At 34.0% G+C, this 23,995-nt stretch overlaps 2 protein-coding genes across 2 annotated transcripts; one reads left to right on the top strand and one right to left on the bottom strand.

Moving 5' to 3' along the window:
* Window positions 1-1,710: 1,710 nt before the first annotated feature.
* On the bottom strand, window positions 1,711-23,038 carry LOC128180605 (uncharacterized). Its single transcript, XM_052848734.1, has 11 exons — window positions 22,883-23,038; window positions 22,117-22,285; window positions 21,160-21,704; window positions 16,957-17,071; window positions 16,115-16,656; window positions 15,576-15,885; window positions 4,772-4,946; window positions 3,291-3,567; window positions 2,881-2,933; window positions 2,628-2,747; window positions 1,711-2,398 (listed from the first exon to the last, which is right to left on the bottom strand). The coding sequence occupies exons 1-11, from the start codon at window positions 22,935-22,937 to the stop codon at window positions 1,979-1,981; spliced, it is 2,781 nt and encodes a 926-aa protein (XP_052704694.1). The 5' UTR covers window positions 22,938-23,038; the 3' UTR covers window positions 1,711-1,978.
* LOC128180604 (small nuclear ribonucleoprotein G-like) lies at window positions 8,867-13,946 on the top strand. The gene is made up of 4 exons (XM_052848733.1): window positions 8,867-9,002; window positions 9,874-9,896; window positions 10,134-10,258; window positions 13,666-13,946. Exons 1-4 carry the CDS (start codon window positions 8,971-8,973, stop codon window positions 13,717-13,719), a joined length of 234 nt encoding a protein of 77 aa, XP_052704693.1. The 5' UTR covers window positions 8,867-8,970; the 3' UTR covers window positions 13,720-13,946.
* Window positions 23,039-23,995: the final 957 nt, after the last annotated feature.

Below are 23,995 nucleotides of genomic sequence, written 5' to 3'. Positions count from 1 at the left end.
TGAAAGTAGAGGTCACATTTCTTAGTTCTCATTCCAAAACAGTTGTATGCATTCATTTTGAAACTTTGGATTGAACAAGTTGCTAATGGCACTAATACAGAGATAATAATGAATTCAAATGTTACTTTTAAGAAGAAATGATTTGATATATTTATGTGTATTTGTACATAATGGAATTGTTATAATTGTTTTGTTTAAAAAAACAACAACAACAAAAACCCCTCAAATTCAGTAGTACCAATGATAAATTGGATTTGACCTTTTCGCACAATTTGATAAAAAAAAAAACTTTTTTATTTAAGCTAATACTGCTTCAATATTATTATCCCACCAAGTTTATTACCAGTTTAAGAAGAACATTTTAGTTAATACTTATTGAAAACACACAAATACATTGAATTTGAAAAATACATTCAGTTTTACACTGCATTAATTATTATTCCTTAATCAGTGATTAACACATTTTGAATCCTTATTCTGAAATTTATGTACTTCATGAAATACTGAAAACACTTAAAATAATTTGAATGTATATTAGACCATCCAAATAGTGAAATGTTCAGCTAATTTTCTTCATTTGTGAATAGTTTTAGCAGACTTAAACTCAGTTTTCAACATTTTTGTCAAAGTGACCTTTTTGCACTTAAAATTATGAAAAATGTTGGTTTTTGATGAGTGATCAATATTTCTTTTGTCATAAAGCATTTCCTATTATAAAGATATAAGCATGTATTAAATTATATTCAATATTTGTGACATGAACTCTGACATTCACTGTCTTTTAACAATAATAATAACACGTTATGCATGGAAAAACTTCATTTTCAATATTAAAAATGGGTAATTTTGTGCAACTGCTTCTATGAGACCGATGCTGTTCCCACTGAATTTATTTTTGTTTCTCAAAATTTCATTTCTCAGGTTTATAAAGATGCCTCATTTTTTCCTTTCATGAAAATGTATTGGATTTTATTGAAATTTCAAATTAACATTAAAATACTAGAATTTTTGTTTACAAAATATGCATCAACTTTGATAAGGCATATATTTTTGTTTGAAATATATTTATACTTTAAAAGCAGTCTAAGTTAAAGAGTTAAGTGTGTTTAAACTAAATAATATCATTTTTAAAAAGGTTTAATAGAATTAAGCAGTTTTACAACTTATCAAACTTCACAATATTTTTACAACTTCTGTGACCTTTTTGCACTAAACATGTTCCAAATTCAAAAATAGACATTTTTCTGCCTAGTCAGGCATACAATGAACTTTTTCTTTCACATGTATTACAATCATGTTAAAATGAAGTGATACACAAAAATTTATTGAAATCCAAGACATAGCATGTGCAAAGCCCTGCCTGAATTTTGCTTGGACAGCCTCTTAACTCTCTTTCATTTCAATTTATTTGGTATATATGTACATATTTTTCTTATATAAAATTTTGAAATAAAAAAAAATTTGTTTTACTATCAATCAAAAGGGTGACGTGGCAGTTGCATGTCCTCGCTGGCTGTGATAAAAGGATTACACACCTAGTCGGAAATATCACACATTTTCCTGACTTTTTTTAACGATTCTGATATTTCACTTCCCAGGTACCCTAGTCGTTTTGGGCAAGTAAAATATTAAACTTGTTTAAAAAGCAGGAAAATAACTGATATTTCCCACTAATAAATTCCCAACAAGAAAAAAATCTGTTTCAACATCTGCTTGCTTAATAGATTTAATGATGAGTTATGAACAACATATTTTAAAAATAACCACATATGCGTGTCCAAAACAGATGTTTCTTTTTTCCAAGTCAAAAAGATTATTGTAAACAACACAAAACTTCAAGACATCTATTGTTGTAAAAAATATTGTAAACAAATATGAAAAATGAAAGAAACTAAAACTGCATCCAGTGGGCATACATGCAAATGATATGAACAGATTACACAGGCAGAAAAAAGCTAAAGAGCAAATTCACTGAAATTCACGTTGCAAGGGAGGTAATAAAGTCTCCTTTTGTGTCCACAGTCTCGGCACCATTTGAGTTATTGATATTGTTCACATTGAGAATGCCGGAGGGTGTAGAGATGGTGATTTGGCCTGAGGAAAGCTGCTGTGCAATATTACTTGGCAGGCCACTCAGAGAAACGCTGGGGATATTGCCGGCAGCGAGCTGCGACATATTAAAGTTTGAACTTTGGGGCTGAGCTGAACTGGGGGCAATGGCTATTGGTACGTGAGTGGTGTGAATGGGGGCTGGGGAGGAGGTGTTGTCCCTCCCGTTTTTCTTGTCTGCCCCTCCTTCTCCACCCCCAGCACTGTCCTTGGGTCCCTTTACAAACACTCCACCTGACCCCCTCTGTCTGTTCAAGGCATGTCTGTGTCGAGACTCATACAAATATTTCTAAAAAATAAAATCAATATAAAACTATACTTTTTTGTGAATAAAGCATAATCTACATTTATACCTTATACTGTATTTCATTTATAAAAATTTTATCTCAATATTGAATTTTCATCAATTACTGTGCTTTTTTACATGAACCAAAAAAATCTACGTTTTTCATCATCATATATTTTATCAACTTGAATATTTCACTGTGGTTCCAGTGATTTCATTTTTAAGCCCGAACCTGTCTTTCTTTTGGTATTCTTCCTAGGGCTTCTAATTTGGCCCTGGCTTGCCTCCGTTTGAGAATCCGGTGGTACTGTTTTGCATTCACATACAGTGGCTCCTCTCCAGTATCGTTATTCTGCAAGGAAAAATTGCCGATTTATGAACAAGTACCTCACATGTCAACAATAACACACTAGTTATATTTCAATTGATCATCCAACAGATTCTTTTGATGAAAAACAGTAAAAAAATTCATTATTTGTACTTACTACAGGTACTTGTTGATTTGCAGGTTGTGTTGGTAAGTTTATAACTTGAATACCTAAAAGAGTAAACAAATGTATTATCAACTTTTGACAGAGACAATGATACAACCAATTTCATTGATTAATTAATCATCACCTTGTCAAAATACAATGTTTAATTGTTACAATTAATTTCATTGATTTATGAAACATCACATTTGCCTTCATTCACATCATATTTAACAAATTCCATCAAATCATTGTACACAAATCAGATCGCATTCCTTCTCAATTATGTATGTACTTTTGACAATATCAGCCTCAATCACTCTTTTTTTATATTTACCACGGTGTAATTCAAGTATGTTTACAAAGTTTTGAAAGTTTTACAAAATGTTACAAGTTTTGAACATTAGTATATCCAGCCACTTTACCTTGAGGAAGCTGCACCGGTTTGTTGTTGGCGTCCACAAGCACGAATGAAGTCTGTCCATTCACAGTCACCTGGTTCAGGAACAACATTTGTGGGACGCCAACGGCTGGGGTCATCTGGGCACTGGTGCTGACCTGAGGCGAGCCCTGCACCATCAGGCTGTTGGGCTGCTGTACTATGTTTGAAGTCTGTACGATCTGACCTGCCCCTGATGCAATGGGTGTTGCTTGTGAGACACTCGTGAAGTTTTGTAAATTAGAGAGAGTTCCATCTGCAACCTAAAAAATAGAATTGCAAATTAATTTTCAACTGTCGATTTTAGATGAATTCACCAATTTTCACTTACTTTTATTTGTGACAACTTTACTCTGCAATTAATTTGCAAGCTTATTCATTGGGTATAATTTTCATGATACAACTATGTTACCTTCTTATACAAAAGACTTTGAAAGGTTTGGTTGACCTTTTACTACAACGAATACTCGAACTCCTGATGATGACGGTCACTAAAACCTCACTGATAATCCCATGTAAATAAGTCGGATTACAGTAAACCGAAAACATTTTCAGAAAAAAAATACAATGTTCAAACCTCATGCATTTGATCCATAAATGAAATACAATTTTATCAGCATTTAACCATTTACATTACAAATTGTTACATGCACGATAGATTAGGTTAGATATGAAATAAAGTTTTTTTTATACAGGTTGTACGCATTGTCAAAGTGATATCAAGAAAATGAAAAATCTATTCAGAATATTACCTACGCAAACTTTTTTTGTTGAAGAAAAAGTGTTTAAAGAGGTATTTTGATCCCCTCAGCCCATTTTATCTGGAGGGAAACATAAGAATCGACAAGCAAAGGACTACCAGTCAACAAAGGGCTACCAGTCAACCAATAAAAATGAAGGTTTAATTAGTTTGAATTTATTTGAAGTTTTGAACATTCCCTATCATCCAAATGGCAAAATAATCTCATTCATACCTGTGGCTCTTCCTGTGAAATGAAAATAGCAAAGTAAGGGGATAAACAACTCAAAAATTAAAAGGATATTTTAGGAAGGTTTTATTTTCTGTTATTCAGCAATAAATACCCTTGTAGGGGGAGAAGAGGTGTGATTTGTATTTGTTGTGTTGACACCATTTTAAAATATAAATCTTATTTACAGATGTCATATGTGTATTTGTGATCACGTGAAGAATATTCCAAATTCTACTTTGTAAAAGATAAATGGTAATAATCAAAATAAGTTCACATGCTATAATCATGATAATAAGAATGTTTTACTATCTCAAAGTATGCAGGGTATCTTTAAAAAGCTTCAAAAACTATGCAACCAAACAAAAGTTTTTCTTGAAATAAACTAGATTCAACAAAAGCATGATAAGATGACCACGATATGCAATATTCAAATCAAACTAAGGGATAATAATTCATCAGAAAAAACATGCAAAACATTTAGTGTAATTTTTTTTACCTGTACTATTTCTCCACCTGGCTGGGTGATCTGCTGTATTTGGACACCGTCCTGTGTGATGTATTGTATCGTACCATGTGTCTCATCCCCGCCTCCTGGCGCCACGGTCACTGTTAGGGGTTGTTGTGTCTCCGAGTCAAATACAGTGTAGGTATCATTCTCCGACATTTCCGACCTAATATATACAGTATATACATATAATTTATCTGTATATTTATTAAATACATTCTAAGTAAGCATTTAGTTAAGTGTAAGACTAAATAAGACATTTCAATTACAACTAGGTCTTACTTCATCTCTGTTGAGAATTACCAGTTTTTGAACTTTATTCTAGGACTGAATCGAATCCTTCATTTATAAACATACTACCCACAATCTTTGACTCCTTCATAACTTGTCTTGGTTAAAATGGGGATACATGTACTGAGATGTCTCATCATTCATCAAATATAATTTCACAGCCTTAACATACTGAGCCTAAATGGATGCAGAATCAAAATGAATACAGTTACTAGCAAGATAGGTGTAGGAGTATCATTTAGAAAATTATTATATATTTGAAATAACGATAATATTCGAGCTGCCATAAGGGATTATAATATGTATACCCTTTTTAATAGACACATCACTTAAGTTGACTTAATTTTAAGATATGTCCGATTAAGGAGAGTGCTTCAATGTAGGTGACAATCAAAATATTGAGCCAATTTTTAAGCTAAACCTCAGCCAAGATAAATCAAAGACTGTATACCCACTTGTAAATGTTATAGTAAATGTTAATGATGAATTCGGTTTTACATATCTTATTCTCTATCTTTATAATCATGCATATATTTCTTTCTAACAAAATGTTAAGTCAACCAGTTTAACAAAGTCAATGTTGACCTGTCTGACAGTTCAACTTTAGACTGCTAGGTCTGAGCTATATTTATTTGATCTCATCAGAACGGAAATAGCTAAAGAGTTGTGCAACATGAAGGGCTGGTTGCTACTTAAACACACGTTAAAATACATTGTACTTGCATGAAGTTGCACCTATAGTGAAAGGTATAGGAGGGTGTAACAAAACAGTTGCTGATTGGTATTCAGGCAACATTTGATTTAATGGATACAGTTGAACTTTGATATCTCGAGCACTGATATCTCGAATACAGTGGATATGTCGAAGTGATTTTAAGTCCCAACCACTTATTTTTAAAGTATTTTACCCTCAATTTCTTGATTACTCTGATATCATGAAGTTTTTAAAAAGTCCCTTTGAGTTCCAGATAATGAAGTTTGACTGTATAAGTACAGTCGTTTGACCAGTTCCAAATAGGGAACAGATTTGGCGGTGTTGAAAATTTTCCTGGGTGTTCTTTTCAGATCTGATTTATTGGCCTATATACACCATATCCCTGCTGATATTAATGCAATATTGCTGCATTTAATTTTTTAAGTTAAAATTTTATTGTAATTAATTACGCGGGAAGCCATTTTACCAGTTGCGGATAAGCCGATGAGTTCCGAATAACATAACTGTTTCTATACATATGGAAAGTAGATAAAAAAGTTTCGGCCCTAAAACCATTTATTGAACCAGTTGAATAACAAATTAAATGCAAACATCTCAGTTATTGGTATTTTCTTAACAATATAGTTTGATTTGCACTGAAATGACAGACAAAATCCCTGTAACAATAATTTAGCCTGGTTTCTAACATCTTGTTGCAATACACTCGCAGCACCTCCACTTATCATTATTATGATACAATATGATTTATTCAAGACTGAGAAAGACATTTAATGAATTCCAGAAGTATTTGTTTTAATCCACCCCTTCATTCAATTATAAAACAGAGGGAAACAAATTAGGTATTCGGAACTCGTAAAATGACGGCTCGATAAAATTCTGCATCCACTTGCGTATGTATTTTATCTTTTATCCTGTATGCTTTTTGGTATGTTAGAATACATATTAAGCCTACATTTGATAAAAGAAATTTTGTTACAAGTGAAATTTCAGGCACCAACAGACGATTTTAAGCACAAATTAACGTTGCAATGACCTGGATTTAATACAAAGTCAACTAATCTAAGACCGATATCAAATACATATATGACCGTAAAAAATGAAACAACTGCAGAATTCAAACAAGCATTAACACATGTTTATATTAAAGGTATTGATTTTTTTCTCCATTTTTTATTTAATTAATTTTTTGCTATATAACTTCTGAACTATTCCGAACTGGTCAAAATTCGGAACTGGTCAAACGACTGTATATGTTGCTGTGTCCTTACTCCTATATATCATATACCTAGTAGTGTATCAGCCCTGATACACGTGTTTTGGACTAGGTGAGACACAACCGAAAGCTAGGGCTGTATCGCCCTCGGGGCTGATATTTCTCTGTCTCAGCCCGTCGTCAAGGGGGTGTATTGCCCTCAAATTTGAAATCGATAATTTCAATATATATCTGCTTTAAATTAAGACTAGTTTGTGAAATAACGATAGAATTACGAATATATAAATACAAATTATCACCTTACACGTCTGAATATTTTTATTTATTACCGAAAATTGAAAAATAATAATTCAAAAATAGCGCCAAGGAGTGATGTGTATCCAAGTAAGGGGAGGTAACTACACAACGGTTGTGTACTTAGAACAATAGCACGCTTTATTTAATATCAATCAACGTTTAAATTATGGAGGATATAGAGAAGGATGGAACGAGACTTAATATTAGAAAACCAGAGATTAGACTGTAAGAATTAAGGGGTTAAAGTAATGGACGCGCTTACATGTATGAACGTTTTCAAACAACTTTCTAGTTGCTTTAACGGTATGGATCTTTATGAATGGAATCTAACGGGAAACTTACGAAATCACAGTGAAAGAATTGGACTCATAACGAAGCTGCGTAGGAGGGAAGTTTCTCTCTCAATAATTTTGAATTCTAGAAGATAGTGCTTCATTTCAGACGACTGACTCCCTTCCACTGTATTTCAAATGACGATGGTTTGTTAACAAAGTCCGACAACTCTTACAGTTTTAACACATATAAAAAGAAATAAAAACGAACAAGTTTTGTAAATCCGAAATTCTTTTAAAGCTTCTTCATGATACATTATATTTCTTATTTGGAATTTAAATTTGAATTTAAGTCTTTGATTTTAGATATATGATATAAACAACATCACACTTTTGTTTTGATCTCGGCCCTGGTATCAGCCCTCGGATGGTCTCGGCCCGCGCCCTTCGGGCTTGGGCCGATACCAACCGCTCTGGCTGATACCAGGGCCGAGATCAAAACAAAAGTGTGATATTCTATATATATTGAGCCTTGGACAAAATTTGTGTCTTCAGGTCCTGACTCCAAAAAGCATTTGTTGCCTTCATAAGCATTCAATACCTGTATAATGTGACTCTTTCATATTGAAATTATTAGTAAATACAATGTGCATAAAAGATGGTAAACTATTACTAAAAAAAAAACCCTCAAAAACATGTATTATTGTAAAACTATAATATCTAAAAGCACTCTATAAAACTCGATTTGGGACCATGTACAGATCGAGCATATTCTTTCCTTACAAAGATTGTATTCAGGTAATTATGAATTCAGTCATAATAAAATTTTGTCACTCTTTACTGTTTCAAAAAAAAGGAACATAAATCAAACTGACAGTTTTAAACATAAAACTATGCAACGTTTAAGTAGGTATAAACAGAAACATAATACACGCTAATGAAACCATAATAAGATTCTAGAGGATATAACACATTTGTTTAGGTACTCACTTCATCAATAGGAACTTAATGAAAGAATCCGAGCACAGTTAAATGAAAAACCGTTTTTCTATAAAAATGATTATATTTATCAAATATGGCGCTAAATACTGTGCACAGAAAACAGTGACGTATTATTTAAACATTTTATTGATGTGGATATTTTTACTAGATAGGTCGTTCGTTTGGCTATATTGTATTTTAAGGATATTAGGGTGAATTTGGAATAAATATTACTTTTTTTATTACTTTGATAATAGTTTATATTAGTTTATCAATCACTGAGTTCAATACTGACCTTTACAGACTAATTCTTTATAATTTATTGTAAGCATTCAAATGACACAGACGAAACGTAAACAAAGCGATTTGCCGGCATTTTCAGAAAAGAGAAAATAGGACCGACAATCTGTAGAATATCACAATGAGTAAAGCCCATCCACCAGAGTTGAAAAAGTAATTAGTATTTTTGAATATTCAGCTGTCATAGATTTTATTATATTTAAGTTATTCTGAAGTATAATGCATTTATTCACGTACGTAAGGTGGACGCTTGAAGCGTTTTGGGGAAACAATATCAATAGCTATCCCCCTTTGGATACCTGTCTTTATCTTGTTATATAACCATGTCATATATCGAAAATAGCCTGTCATATCGGTAATTCTAAATTATTATTTGAGAGACAAAACAGCTTAGAAACAGTGTCAAATGTCTAATTTCTCAAGAAATGTTGAATTCTTAACAGGCTCTATGTTTAGATCAGAGACATAGGTAACATAATAATATTTATGTCTCTGTTTAGAAGTAGGAATTAATTTGAGTGAATAAATACACTTGATCAACTTAATAAAAGAACGTTATATACTTTTAAAAACGCTTCCAGCTAATTATTTGCACATTGTTTTAATTAGTAGACAATGCTGAAATATATCCTTTTCTTTGCTATGGTTTAATCCAATAAGAAAATTGCAGTTACACTAATCATTATTTCAAGAATATTTGAAGTTAAAGGATGAATCCCTAAACACTTGTTACTGGTCCCCATTAATTCAGTGATTTTTAAAAAAAAAATCTACCATGATTTTGATATTTTTCAATTGAGGGTGAAAAAAGCGTTACATCTTGTTTAGTGTAAATAACTTTGATTGCTTTATTTGAGGAATAAGAAATCACTTTTTAAGTATTATGAGGTGATATCAATAATTTCAGTCAAGTTGCATATAATGTTTAAAGATTGTATACTTTTTGTGTGAAATATTTAGAATATATAATACGGACTAGTATATTATACTACATTGTTTCTATAGTAATTATTTTTCTTTACAGGTACATGGAAAAGAAAATAAACTGTAAGTGTGCATCAACATGTTGTCAATTAACAAATATAATTGCCTTAAAACCTTTATATATAATATTCATGCTTTGATCATACTATTTATGATATAAGAAAAATCTTGTACCCTATAATTGTCAATAAATGATGTTAATTTTAGTACTGGTATATATTGTAAATCATTTTTTCAAATCAAAATGTGTCATTTCTCATGTAATTTTTGATTTCTCTGACATTAAAATCTTTTATTTAGTGAAACTAAATGGAGGCAGACAAATCCAAGGAATTCTACGAGGTTTTGACCCCTTCATGAACTTGGTTGTTGATGAATGTATAGAAGAAACAAAACTTGGAGAGAGAAATCAAATAGGAATGGTGGTAGGTTTTTAACACTCATGGGAAACACAGGCATTGGCATTAAATATTTCTTTTTTTTAGCTCACCTGAGCTGAAAGCTCAAGTGAGCTATTCTGATCACATTTTGTCTGTCGTCCGTCTGTCCGTCCGTCTGTCTGTCCGTAAACTTTTCACATTTTCAACATCTTCTAAAGAACTACTTGGCCAATTTCAACCAAACTTGGCACAAATCATCCTTAGGCAAAGGGGATTCAAAGTTGTGAAAATTAAGGGCCACACCCGTTTTCAAGGGGAGATAATTAGAAATTAATGAAAAATTTCGAGAAATTTTCAAAAATCTTCTTCTCAAGAACCAGAAAGCCAGGAAAGCTGAAACTTGTGTGGAAGCATCCTCAGGTAGTGTAGATTCAAAGTTGTGAAATTCATGACCCCCGGGGGTAGGGTGGGGCCACAATGGGGGGTCGAAGTTTTACATAGGAATATATAGAGTAAATCTTTAAAAATCTTCTTCTCAGAAACTAAACAGCCAGGAAAGCTGAAACTTGTGTGGAAGCATCCTCAGGTAGTGTAGATTCAAAGTTGTGAAATTCATGACCCCCGGGGGTAGGGTGGGGCCACAATGGGGGGTCGAAGTTTTACATAGGAATATATAGAGTAAATCTTTAAAAATCTTCTTCTCAGAAACTAAACAGCCAGGAAAGCTGAAACTTGTGTGGAAGCATCCTCAGGTAGTGTAGATTCAAAGTTGTGAAAATCATAACCCCTGGGGTTAAGTTGGGGCCACAATGGGGGGTCGAAGTTTTACATAGGAATATATAGAGTAAATCTTTAAAAATCTTCTTCTCAGAAACTAATCAGCCAGGAAAGCTGAAACTTGTGTGGAAGCATCCTCAGGTAGTGTAGATTCAAAGTTGTGAAAATCATGACCCCCGGGGGTAGGGTGGGGCCACAATGGGGGGGGTCAAAGTTTTACAAAGGAATATATAGAATAAATCTTTAAAAATCTTTTTCTCAGAAACTGATCAGCCAGGAAAGCTGAAACTTGTGTGGAAGCATCCTCAGGTAGTGTAGATTCAAAGTTGTGAAAATCATAACCCCTGGGGTTAGGTTTGGGCCACAATGGGGGTCTAAGTTTTACATAGGAATATATAGAGTAAATCTTTAAAAATCTTCTTCTCAGAAACTAAACAGCCAGGAAAGCTGAAACTTGTGTGGAAGCATCCTCAGGTAGTGTAGATTCAAAGTTGTGAAAATCATGACCCCCAGGGGTAGGGTGGGGCCACAATGGGGGGTCGAAGTTTTACATAGGAATATATAGAATAAATCTTTAAAAATCTTTTTCTCAGAAACTAATCAGCCAGGAAAGCTGAAACTTGTGTGGAAGCATCCTCAGGTAGTGTAGATTCAAAGTTGTGAAAATCATAACCCCTGGGGTTAGGTTGGGGCCACAATGGGGGGTCGAAGTTTTACATAGGAATATATAGAGTAAATCTTTAAAAATCTTCTTCTCAGAAACTAAACAGCCAGGAAAGCTGAAACTTGTGTGGAAGCATCCTCAGGTAGTGTAGATTCAAAGTTGTGAAAATCATGACCCCCAGGGGTAGGGTGGGGCCACAATGGGGGGTCGAAGTTTTACATAGGAATATATAGAATAAATCTTTAAAAATCTTCTTCTCAGAAACTAATCAGCCAGGAAAGCTAAAACTTGTGTGGAAGCATCCTCAGGTAGTGTAGATTCAAAGTTGTGAAAATCATAACCCCTGGGGTTAGGTTGGGGCCACAATGGGGGGTCAAAGTTTTACATAGGAATATATAGAGTAAATCTTTAAAAATCTTCTTCTCAGTAACTAATCAGCCAGGAATGCTGAAACTTGTGTGGAAGCATCCTCAGGTAGTGTAGATTCAAAGTTGTGAAAATCATGATCCCTGGGGGTAGGGTGAGGCCACATTGGGGGGGGGGGTTAAAATTTTACATAGGAATATATAGAGTAAATCTTTAAAAATCTTCTTCTCAGAAACTAATCAGCCAGGAAAGCTGAAACTTGTGGGAAGTATCCTCAGGTAGTGTAGATTCAAAGTTGTGAAAATCATGACCCCTGGGGGTAGGGTGAGGCCACATGGTGGAGGGGGGGTTTTAAAGTTTTACATAGGAATAAAGAGTAAATCTTTAAAAATCTTCTTCTCAGAAACTAATCAGCAAGATGATTCTTTTTAATTATTAAGACTTTGGCTCCAGGACAATTCTTCGGCCTCACAAGAAGGTTCAGAGTTTGATGTAGCTAAATATCCCATATATAAACAATTGTAAAGGATCTTTTTGAGAACTGCAATACTCAACATGTGATATGACTATAAAATTGAAGCAGGCAGCTATTTTTTCATTAGAATCATTTTGTATTACTGTTTTGGGTTATTGCCCTTGATTTATTGATTCTTGATTATTTTAATTAATGCATCCACTGTTAACCAATTAATGTGATGATTATTTTTATACAATAATAAATATTCAATGTATATAAGTTGTTCTGCATAAGTAGTTTTGGGTTAGGCTGGATTAGTTTGTTTATTTTTGATTTCCAATTTTTAGATACTATGAATTATTTTAGGCTGGCACATATATAGGGACAGTGTCTATTGCATTGCAACGAGTGACTGTTTGGGGTTAAACTTGAACAGGTACGGAGAGATTGAGGGTGTTGACATCCCTGCTCTTTCTAATTTTCGTGTTTTTCTAACCAACGATACAGAATGTGCGGTCATTTCTGCCCTGTATCGCATTGATACAAGTGTGCGGTCATACCTGCTTGTATTGGTGGTGGTTGCGGCGGAGCACTATTGTATGGTCATCCCTGCTGGTGTTCTGGCCTTTCTAGTGCAAGTGTGCGGCACTCCCTGCGTTAGGTTGAGCTGTTGGCGCAAGTGTGAGGTCATCCCTGCTTGCGTTATCTCTGCTTGCATTAACGTTGGTACCTGTTGAGGTGCGTAGGTGTGCGGTCATCCCTGCCTGCATAACGTTGAGTCCCTATATATGTGCAGGAGCGGTGATTAAAGTCTGCTCTTGTAAATATTTTCAGCAATCAGGGCTATCCGAGTTCCAAGGGGGAAAAATGGATTTTATTTATTCAGGATCTACATGTATTAATGTACATTGTCCAGATTGTATTATGACCCCATTAAGCTGACTTTATCATACCTATTGTTCCTCAGGTGAGCGATGTGGCCCATGGGCCTCTTGTTTTAATTTTTGGGCTAGATTTTTATTATGTATTTAAAAACAACAAGCTATCAATGCAAGTTATATACATTCAAGCAGTTGGAAAACAAAACCAAAGATTGATATTGTGTCAATTAACTATGAACTTTCACATTCAGGTTATACATTTCCATCCATTTGAACTAGCTATCACATTCTACCTTTTCTTTTATAGGTGGTCCGTGGTAACAGCATCATACTACTGGAAGCTCTAGATCGGATTGGGTGAAGCGTAAAAGTCAGTGGAGTAAATGGGCAGCAATGAAGAATGGACTTCAATTTTATTGATGAGGATGTTTGAGAGAGAATTTGTGTATGATATTGTGTTCATGTCTGCAGGACGCAGTCTGATGGAGAAATAATTATGTTGTTATATACATGTAGACTGAAATCATTTAACTCATTTTGATTATATGTCACTTTTTCTTTTTCATATTAAAAAAATTATGAAAAATAGAGCTTCTTTTTCATACACCTGCCTGGTATTGATGTATATTATTATGATCTTTCTGTCTCATGCCCAGAGGACAAAATGAAGAATATCAGTATGCAGTACGAAGAATATTGCAAGAAGAACTCTTTAATTTAAAGGTCAATGACCCAGGTCAAAACGAATTTGTCAAAAAACGTTTGAAGACCCTACATGCATTTCCTTCCTTAAAAAGGGTTTTATTGTCAGGATAGACTTCAAGTGTTCATAAAATGAATTGCTTCTTCAAAAACCCTATATACTACTGGACAGTTACATGTACATGTATACGTTGATGAAGGAGGTCTCTTGGCAGATTTCGGAAGTTCTTGACCCTAGGGTCAGAGGTCATGTTGGGATGGTGAGGGGGCTGGACTGGTCATATTGCCAATTTGCAGTTATCTTGTTTAATGCCCTCTTTGGTACTGGGATTCTTGCAAATGAGGTAGAAGGTTAGGATGAGCATTGAGGTTTTTAAAAAGCTATTCATATATTGTAATATACATTTAAATGTTTAAAAAATATTTTTTTTTAAAATTGCATAATAATTTGATCATTTGAGTCCATTCCTAACACTAGTACCCCTTACCATGGAGACATAAATTGCACAATGTTGAAAGTGGCTCATCATAACCATGTACGTGTACTTAGATTACAAGGAGAGAGAAAAACAATTATAATGAAATTGGCAAGAAACAGATGACGTCCCATTTTATTCATCTATTTTATCACTATCTCAATCTTTTATACAAATCTTTTTATTCATCTTAAACTAGACAGAGTACCCCTCTTGTTCTATAAATAACTTTAAGCGTGTACAGAGGTACACGAATTGCTAATTTAACAGCACAAAGTTCGACCTCTGGTGTCGAATTCTTCATACATAAAGTATTTTGACAAAACAGTCTAAATTGTAACAATTATACTGTCGTACGGTCACCTTGAGATTGATTTCAAATTGTATGTTCGTGTAGGTATAGCTCTGAATCCTGCATATTAAAATGTACATAGTAAGTAATAGCTTTTATTATGAAACATTCATGGCACTCTCGTTTCCCAATGTTTCTGACTATTTCTGATAAGTTTCATCTCTTCTAACTCACTAGGTATACTATATCTTATTCATTTACAAACTTAATAGCACAAAAAATCCCCAACAATACAAATAAGAAATATCTCGTTATAAGGAGTTAGTATCTCGTTAAAACGAGATACCAACTCGTTATTACGAGATACTATAGTAATCATATCGTTATTACGAATTAGATATTTTTAAACATTTTTAAGAATGAGCCTGTTAGGCTTTCGTAGTTACAAACGTGCACGTTGGTTGAAATTTTTAACGCAAAAATATCGTTTAGTACTGATGGAAAAATTTCTTCTTAATATGTTTCAACGTAACCAAATACTTATGGACGATCCATGCTTTTTTGACAGGACTGTTCCTTTATACATGTATATTCATTTTGGTCGAAATCTTCTTTGTTCAGTGTGAGTTTTGTGGTTATATGCAACTGATTTTTCACTTGAACAGTAATCATGAACACATGAGATATAGTCATATGAACTGCTCATTAATGCATCGATAAAATTCTTTGTTCATTATGAATGATCACCTTGTAATTAAAAGGTACAAAAATGTCACTTGAAAGAAAACCACAAGAACGTTGATTTCTAGTACCACGTGAGCGGCTGCGCTGGACCCATCCTGTACACCAGTCATATTTCCCGTGAATGTTTCTGGTGTAGATGTCTTGGGAGAAGGACATCCCTCTCGAGGACACGGTGGACAGTCACGGGGACGGTTTGGGTTTTCTGGGGCACACTCTGGGCGTGGCCTACCTCCACCTCCTCCCCCGGACCCCGTTCCGGAGTTTACACAATGACAGAGGTAATAACTGTATCCATAGTTCTCCAGATTCCAATCTGTAAACGAACGTGAAGGAAATTTAAAATCAAATTGTAATAAACTGGTTAGAACCGAGTCATGTAGATTTTAACATTGTCAGTATCTAAAGTGATATGAATCACAATCGGTTTGCTTAAGACACAAAGGAGAAAATACTCATGATCAGAGGATGTAAATGCTAAAGAATGTTTTCTGCTGGAAAGCTGAGTTTTGCAAAAGAATGCATTGATGCGTATGTGAACTTACGTGTATTGTTCGAGGAACAGTTATACTGTGTCATTGTGTTTGGATTCACCACGCGTCCTTTGAAACATCCTAGATAATACGGAAATTTATCCGTCACATAATACCTATAGCTCCCATTGACAACCTTCCCGTGACAGTTGTCCAGCTCTGATTCCGTCACATTCTGCGACTCGCTAACCCTTGGTCCATATATAGGAAACCCATCTAAAGCCACACCAATGAACTCAACCTCTCCCTTGTACATACAGCTCTCGGGAATCTTGTGATAGTGATAAGCTCCATTTGGACTCGCATGTCCATCACATTTATCAAACACTTCGGGAGACGCCCCCTCTACGGCGTTAGACAAATCTCCCGCCAGAGGATTGTAGATGGCGACACCGGTTCTTGTGATCCCAATCATCCCTAATCCCACACAGCCCGGAACGGGCACTATTTCGGGAGTTTTGGGAATGGACAGGTTATAGTTCTTGGCTGTAGCGGTATTGGGGTTCACTTTCTCCGTTTCATGATCAGGTAGACCACTGGCGTATATGTAGAATCTAGGAGTAAATCGGTAATTAATACACTGTATTATTATGCATTACATTTATCAAGTCTTTATCAAAATATTATTTGGAAACACCGTATTGCCCATTGTTAAGGATTCTGGGTGATCAACAAATTATATAACTAATCGTAAGATCTGACTTAAACTGTGCTATATAATAATTTTGGCCAATAAACTAACAAGAAAAAATCTTTAAATTTAGACATTTAACTTTCCTTTATCTTTAAACAGGGTACTTCTTCATAAGGATCGAGGTAATTATAGCCTTCAAAAGAAATCATGAAACCCTTACACAGCACTGTCACTCTCGTACACGGCGACCGAGGCACCATACTTCCCTGTGGCCTTGAACTGCACGATCTCTTCCCTCGTTAGTCCAGCTGAGGAGAGGACCAGAAGACTTGGACCTAAAGCCATTAGGACAAATATCCAAATGGTTGCGCTCCTCATATCTTATATTTCCCTACAAAAAGCGAACACAACTCAACTGTAGTACGAAATACAGAACAAATTTTAACTTGATCTTCCACGTGTACAGTCGACTTAATATGTACATTGTATAAAGCAATTTACTTTGTGTACAATTTTATGGTATCTCTACAGATATGGCAAAATGAAAGACTTATTTTTACTAGTAGTTTTTTAAAAAAATATATTTTGTTAATTAAATAATATAACATTCAAATTAAAGAAAGTACATATTAGAATAGCTATAACGTTTATGAAAATGTTAAATTTAGAGAATTACACTGGTATTCAAATTGTGTTGTTTCTTACAAAACTGAAACAACCCTAACGTCCTCTATTTCTACACTATGACGTTATATTGTCATGCAGCTCCAAACAAACAAAACGATCGGTTAATATTTTGATATATACAACATACTCATTAAATAAAGTAAGTCCAACTCTGTCTTTCACAGATTACAATGTAGTTCCAGTGACTCCAAGAATATATAGTCCCCAGACTATCGAAAGCTGATGAACAGCATGTTTATCACAGTTATGCAACCAGTCACAACAGATGCACGACTCTAGGACGTGCACTGGGACCGTAGGAGAGAGGTCCGTCTTTATTTTAACAAATATCCGCCACCACAAAATGTTTCAGGAAATTCGAGATTCCATCAGTTATTACGTATATATATATTATGTCAGGTTGGTTTTTAGTTGTCAACTTATTTTGATACAAAGAAACTCAATACTAGTATATTGAAAAGTACTTCCCTAAAATTCTTCAATATACATGGATTGTAACAGCGGCAGGTTTTTATTTTCTCGGTACCTAGATCTACATGATTGTATTTTATTCTCCAAACCTTAAAGATTTTCAAAAACGTCACGACACAAATATGATCCGTATTTAAATGTATATGAGGGGATTTTGCCATTCATCAAAAACGTACCTAAAGATACGTGATGTAAAAATAAACTCATATACAGACTAAATACACAGAACAAGAAAAACGTCTTTAAAATATACTCACTGAAATAAATTGTAGCTATAGGTATACAAGAAATTGTCCATATGTTTAAAATCTTGTTTCGATTCAAAGAAAATTGACTTACCAAGAGAAAATACGTATGGGGACTGACTTCTGATCGGTTAAAACATTAATTTCATTACGTATACCCGTCGAAATGTTAAATTTGGAATTAACTTGTGCAAGGCTAGACATCGGTATGCATAACTGTCATTTTTTTTTTGACTAGCATGTTTATTCCTGTGTTGACCTATCGCTAACATATTACAGTGATTGAGAAAACATGTGAGGTCCGATTTGATTGCGTTATATACTAGTGCTTTGAAAAGAGAAGGACACACACGATTTCGATAAACAAAAACCAATATATCTCACCACAAACCAATTTTTTAGGTAGTTCTTAAAATCAAGATATTAGTACATTAACCTTTTTTGTGGAATCTCTAAATTCACTGTTTACAATATTATATGATAAGATCGACATATTGCTAAACTTAGAACTATGGAAAAGAACATCTCAATTCGACGAACAATGGGGTGGGGGGGGGGTGTGCAGCACAATATACAAAGAGACTGGTGAAGTATCATAAGATATGGGCAAAAAACAAAACAGTAAAGACAAGATAGCGCCTAGATCATGGATAATGGTTGACCCATGAAGATATGCCTAAAGGAATGAAAATTACACTCAAAGAAAAGAATGAGAATACAGTAATAGGAGGAGGTGAAAAAGACTCCAAGCCATGTATAATAGAGTATAGTAAATAGACATACACAGAAACAATAGCAAAATAGGAAGTAACCAGTGGAACACTAATTAACCGTACAACAAATGTAACGGTTGACAGGCATAGATCATCACCGAGTCTACCCTTTAAGATTAATAATAAATATATACAACGATTTGGGCAGTAAAACCTAAGGTCAAATAACAAGCGAACAGTTAGAGCACACCCCAGATGTTTGCCAGTGCAAAAATGGATGGAATATCCTAAAAAACAAACAAACAAACCAACAAAACAAAACAAAAATAAAGAAAAAAAAACAACCAAAAACCCCCCCAACAAAAACACCAAGAAGCATAGCGTATGTAAAGAGCTGTGTATTTATTTTCTTTGATACATATTCTTTATAATATCAAAATAATAGTGCCTTTCCTTTCTAAACATATTCATAAAAAAGCCAGCTTCCAACCAGTTTTAAGGTTTTAGAGAAGTCAACAACACATGGAAACAATATATATCTTCTTTCCTATGGAAAATTATTTGTAAATTAATTAATTGGGTGTGAAATGTAATCTGTTTTACGGTATCTTTTCCTAATTAGAGTTTAGAAGTTACATATAAGTCCTGTTAGTTATTGTCAAGAGGAATTAAAATAATTTACGAGCCAACATTGAAAACTTTGTCATGAATTGTTTAGTAATTTAGGTTTCCTTTGTTACCTCACGTTACGTTCAAAAAACCAATCTAGAGGTATCGTAATGTCCCTGTTCCGAAGAATCTTAATAAAATGTTAGTTACATCTACATTGATGTTGTCAGGAATTTTTTTTTTTTATCAAATTAAGGATTTCAAGCCCATATTTTAAACTAAAATTCTTTTGATTTGAATTTGAAGGGTTAAATTTTATTATTTTCACGATTAATGTTTTCCTATCTTGTTTAATTATCTAAGGAAGTCTTTTACAGTTTTGATATGGTGTACACTTTCATACGCGTACAATTCTATTGCTGTGTTGTAACATCTTATGATTCTGTATCCACTAATGATGTAAAGAATCCTGACCATTCATTATGTGGTTTTACCATTAACGAACTACCTATATTATTTATAATTATTCATAATGTAAATATGAAGAGAAATGAGGAACAACATACAATATGTATCAAGCTATACGTTTACACACGGTTACATCTGCTGCCCCACTGATCCATTCTAAATGTCACAAGACTAAAGTCAATAAAATGTATGAATAGAAAATGACCATTGGTTCATAGACCTTATATGATTTTTGCAAAAATAAATCATGACTTTATGCTTTTGTGTTCATTTCATGAACATTTAAAAACACAAAGAAAAAAACATGCATGTTGGTTGATTTATTACGCTTATTTTCCGTTTAGGTACTGATTGAAAATACATGTAAAATTACCTCATGCTATAACGAAAAGATACATTAATGAAAAAACCAAGCATTTTGATAGGACTGTTCCGTTACATATTCAGCTTGATCGAGTTTCTGTTTTTTACTTCTAAATGATTTGAGATAACATCCTATTGATTTTGCTCTTTAACAGTTATCACAATCATACAGTCATGTATATATAAAGTATACAACATGTTATATCAACTGTTCCTGAACACACCGACAAAACTCTTAATTCATTTTGGACTGATTAATCATCTGGTAAAAAGTACCAAAAATGCCACTTGAAAGAAGAACACGATGACTCCGATCTCTTGTACCACGTGACCGGCTGCGTTGGACCCATCCTCTACGCCAGTGATATTCCTCAATGGTGTTGTTGGCGTGGGCGTCGTGGAAGGGGGACATCCCTCTCGAGGGCACGGTGGACAGTCTCGGGGACGGTTTGGATTTTCTGGGGCACACTCTGGGCGTGGTCCACCCCCGCCTCCCCCTCCCCCGGGCCCCATTCCGGAGTTTACACAATGACAGAGGTAATAACTGTATCCATAATTCTCCAGATTCCAATCTGTAAACGATTTTGAAATGAACTATCATCAAATGTTTTGAAACTTTAATAATTAGTGCAGACATAGTAATAAGGTTCTTTTATTTTAGATTACAAAGAAACACACATGCATGTACATGTTGTAAAAACAAGTTGATGGAGTTTACAATAATGTGTCAATACACTGTCAGGTTTTTTTCATTATTTTTTCAAACAGTTTTTTTTTTCAGACCAATCTTACTAAAATCAATGTATTCAATAGATTGAAAACTGATTACTGCTGGAAAACTTCGCTTTGCTAATCAAATGAACTTACGTGTATTGTTCGAGGAACAGTTATACTGTGTCATTGTGTTTGGATTCACCACGCGTCCTTTGAAACATCCTAGATAATACGGAAATTTATCCGTCACATAATACCTGTAGCTCCCATTGACAACCTTTCCATGACACTTGTCCAGCTCTGATTCCGTCACATTCTGCGACTCGCTTACCCTTGGTCCATATATAGGAAACCCATCTAAAGCCACGCCAATGAACTCTTCAACCTCTCCCTTGTACATGCAGCTGTCGGGAATCTTGTGATAGTGATAAGCTCCACCTGGACTCGCATGTCCGTCACATTTATCAAACACTTCGGGAGACGCCCCCTCTACGGCGTTAGATAAATCTCCCGCCAGAGGATTGTAGATGGCGACACCTGTTCTTGTGATCCCAATCATCCCTAATCCCACACAGCCCGGAACGGGCACTATTTCGGGAGTTTTGGGAATTGATACATTATAGTTTTGGGCTGTAGCGTTATTGGGGTTTACTCTTTCCGTCTCATGATCAGGTAAACCACTTGCAGATATGTAAAACCTAAGAGTGAATCATACAAAAATATTTATCATACAGAATCGATGTATTGTTAAAGTTCTTAGTACCTTGATTATATACTGAGAAAATAATGGTAGTTTAGTAAAGTCTAGTTAAGTCCAACTTGTAATTGGTTTACAGGTATGCCGTACTGGAAAATTGTACTGTTTTCTTGCCATCAATGCTATTTTTGCTGGAAAGGTAACATGTATGTTTTGCTGGAAATTTTGTGTGATAGTAGTAATTGTATCATCAATACTTCCCTGCGAATCGTCATGCTATAAATTGGAATGCTGTAAAAACTTAATCAATGGAAACTCAACAAGCAAATATTTAGTTAGAAATGCAATATTTTTAAAAAGGAATTTAATTTTTTACTTTTATTTAATTTCTATATAAAACAGAAAACCCTTACACAGCACTGTCACTCTCGTACACGGCGACCGAGGCACCATAATTTCCCGTGGTATTGAACTGCACAATTTCTTCCCTCGTTAGTCCAGCTGAGGAGAGGATCAGAAGGCATGGATCAAAAGCCATTAGGACAAATATGAAAATGGTGGCACCTCTCATTGTTGACTTTCCTACAGAAGATATAAAACAAATGTAGCATTAGCAGATGGCATGTTCATTTTCTACTTTCCTTGTTTTTAAATGCCAGATTTTGACTCAAGTCCAGTAACGATTGATAATAATAAAAAAACAAAAAAACAAGGAGTCATTTTTTAATATTATGAGATGAAAATTATGGGCGGGGCATGATCATCTCGTTCATAAAGCCCGTCATTTGCGTCATTAATAAAATGTATTGGACTATACATTTCATATTGATTCGTAATGTTAACACAGACAAAGACGCTGAAAAAATATAAATTTAAATAAAATAAAAATTTTACTGGTAATGTTTGCGTTTTATTTATTCTTACTGGTAAGTTTATTTTCTCTAGTTTTTCTTGATAAAGTAATTTAAACAACTGGATGGTAAAATATCAATAATATTAATGCAAATGTTAAAATTTGAAGGATTACAGGTATCAAGATTTATCATTTTTTCCTTAAATCACCATTTTAAAATTGCAAGCACTGTTACACAAGTTATTGATATACTATAATACTGATTTCAGTAGTAATCAACTACAAACAGACATTATAACTATTAATATTTATAATACACAACATACCTAATGAATGGAAGAAAGTCCGACTATGCCCAACATATAACTTGGTTTCAAACATTTATACCCAGATTATTGGTAGCTGAAACATCTTTATCACGAATGTAGACGGTGGTTATGCAGCCATCCATGACAGCTGCACGATTCCATTGTTCAATCATAGGAAGGTTAAAGTGGAGCACGGGTGGTTAGTTTCTCTAAAATTTTAATCAACAGAAACTCAATATCAAGGACAGATATTAAGAATGAAAGGTACATACCTAAACATTCACAGAAGTATTCCGGTCTTCAATGTGCATGGGTTATAAAAGTGGCTAGCTTCAAGTTTCTCGCTACCAGTTCTATTTAAAACGCCAAGTCGTGATCCATACCACAAAAGATTGAAACTCGGTGAAAGAAAAAATGACCCGTATTTAAATGTATATGTTAGTCAACGCTGGATTTCGCAATTTATATAATATCTACAAAAACAATCAAAACTTTTTAAAGGAATGTGATGCAAAATTGATCAATGCAATAATAAAACGACAAAAAATTATACAATAAAATAAAAAATACTAGTACACAAATTGAATACTAAAACAAGAAACATTACTGTAATACACTGCAAGTAAATTGCTAAGACTTTTTTTTAAGTATTTTTTTTTAATTGAAAGATTAACAAAATGCATTTTAGAAACTCTGATTGGTCCAATCATTTATTACTTATCGATATATCAAATTTGCAATTAACGTGTCCAAGGGATAATATTGGTAAGTAATAATGTCATTTTGTTTGGGCTAATTGTGAGTCTCAGATAAAAGTTGAAAAAACCCTTTGTTTTGAGTTTTAGAACATTCAATAAATGTGAACGATTTAATGCTTTCTGTACAAGTGCTTTGGAAAGAAAGATGGAAGCATACCATTTCGATTAAAAAAATCTTACATCGTATGGCGACAAATTTTACATTTTTTTACTAATAACTTTAACCTATTGGGTAAAATCGTTATCGTCATTGTTTAAAATAATACTACGTGTGAATGAATTTGACTTACTGCTAAATTTAGAACTAGAGAAGAACATCTCAGTTGAGGAGAATTGGGGGAAATTTAAAAAGAAAATGGTAAAATACGATAAC

Source organism: Crassostrea angulata, chromosome 4 (assembly GCF_025612915.1).
Source record: "Crassostrea angulata isolate pt1a10 chromosome 4, ASM2561291v2, whole genome shotgun sequence".
Lineage (NCBI taxonomy): Eukaryota > Metazoa > Mollusca > Bivalvia > Ostreida > Ostreidae > Magallana > Magallana angulata.
The sequence above is the reverse complement of the archived record's forward strand: the minus strand, read 5'-3'. Positions and strand labels throughout refer to the sequence as shown.

Bases quoted from the DNA above. Each gene is read 5' to 3' on its own strand.
- LOC128180604 (XM_052848733.1), top strand. From the start codon at position 8,971: ATGAGTAAAGCCCATCCACCAGAGTTGAAAAA. The intron at 9,003-9,873 runs GTAATTAGTATT...TTTTCTTTACAG, and splicing joins CATCCACCAGAGTTGAAAAA to GTACATGGAAAAGAAAATAA. The intron at 9,897-10,133 runs GTAAGTGTGCAT...TCTTTTATTTAG, and splicing joins CATGGAAAAGAAAATAAACT to TGAAACTAAATGGAGGCAGA.
- LOC128180605 (XM_052848734.1), bottom strand. From the start codon at position 22,937: ATGTTTGAAACCAAGTTATATGTTGGGCATAGTCGGACTTTCTTCCAT. The intron at 21,705-22,116 runs GTAAGGGTTTTC...ATTCACTCTTAG, and splicing joins TACGAGAGTGACAGTGCTGT to GTTTTACATATCTGCAAGTG. The intron at 2,934-3,290 runs GTAAAGTGGCTG...TTACTCTTTTAG, and splicing joins ACCGGTGCAGCTTCCTCAAG to GTATTCAAGTTATAAACTTA.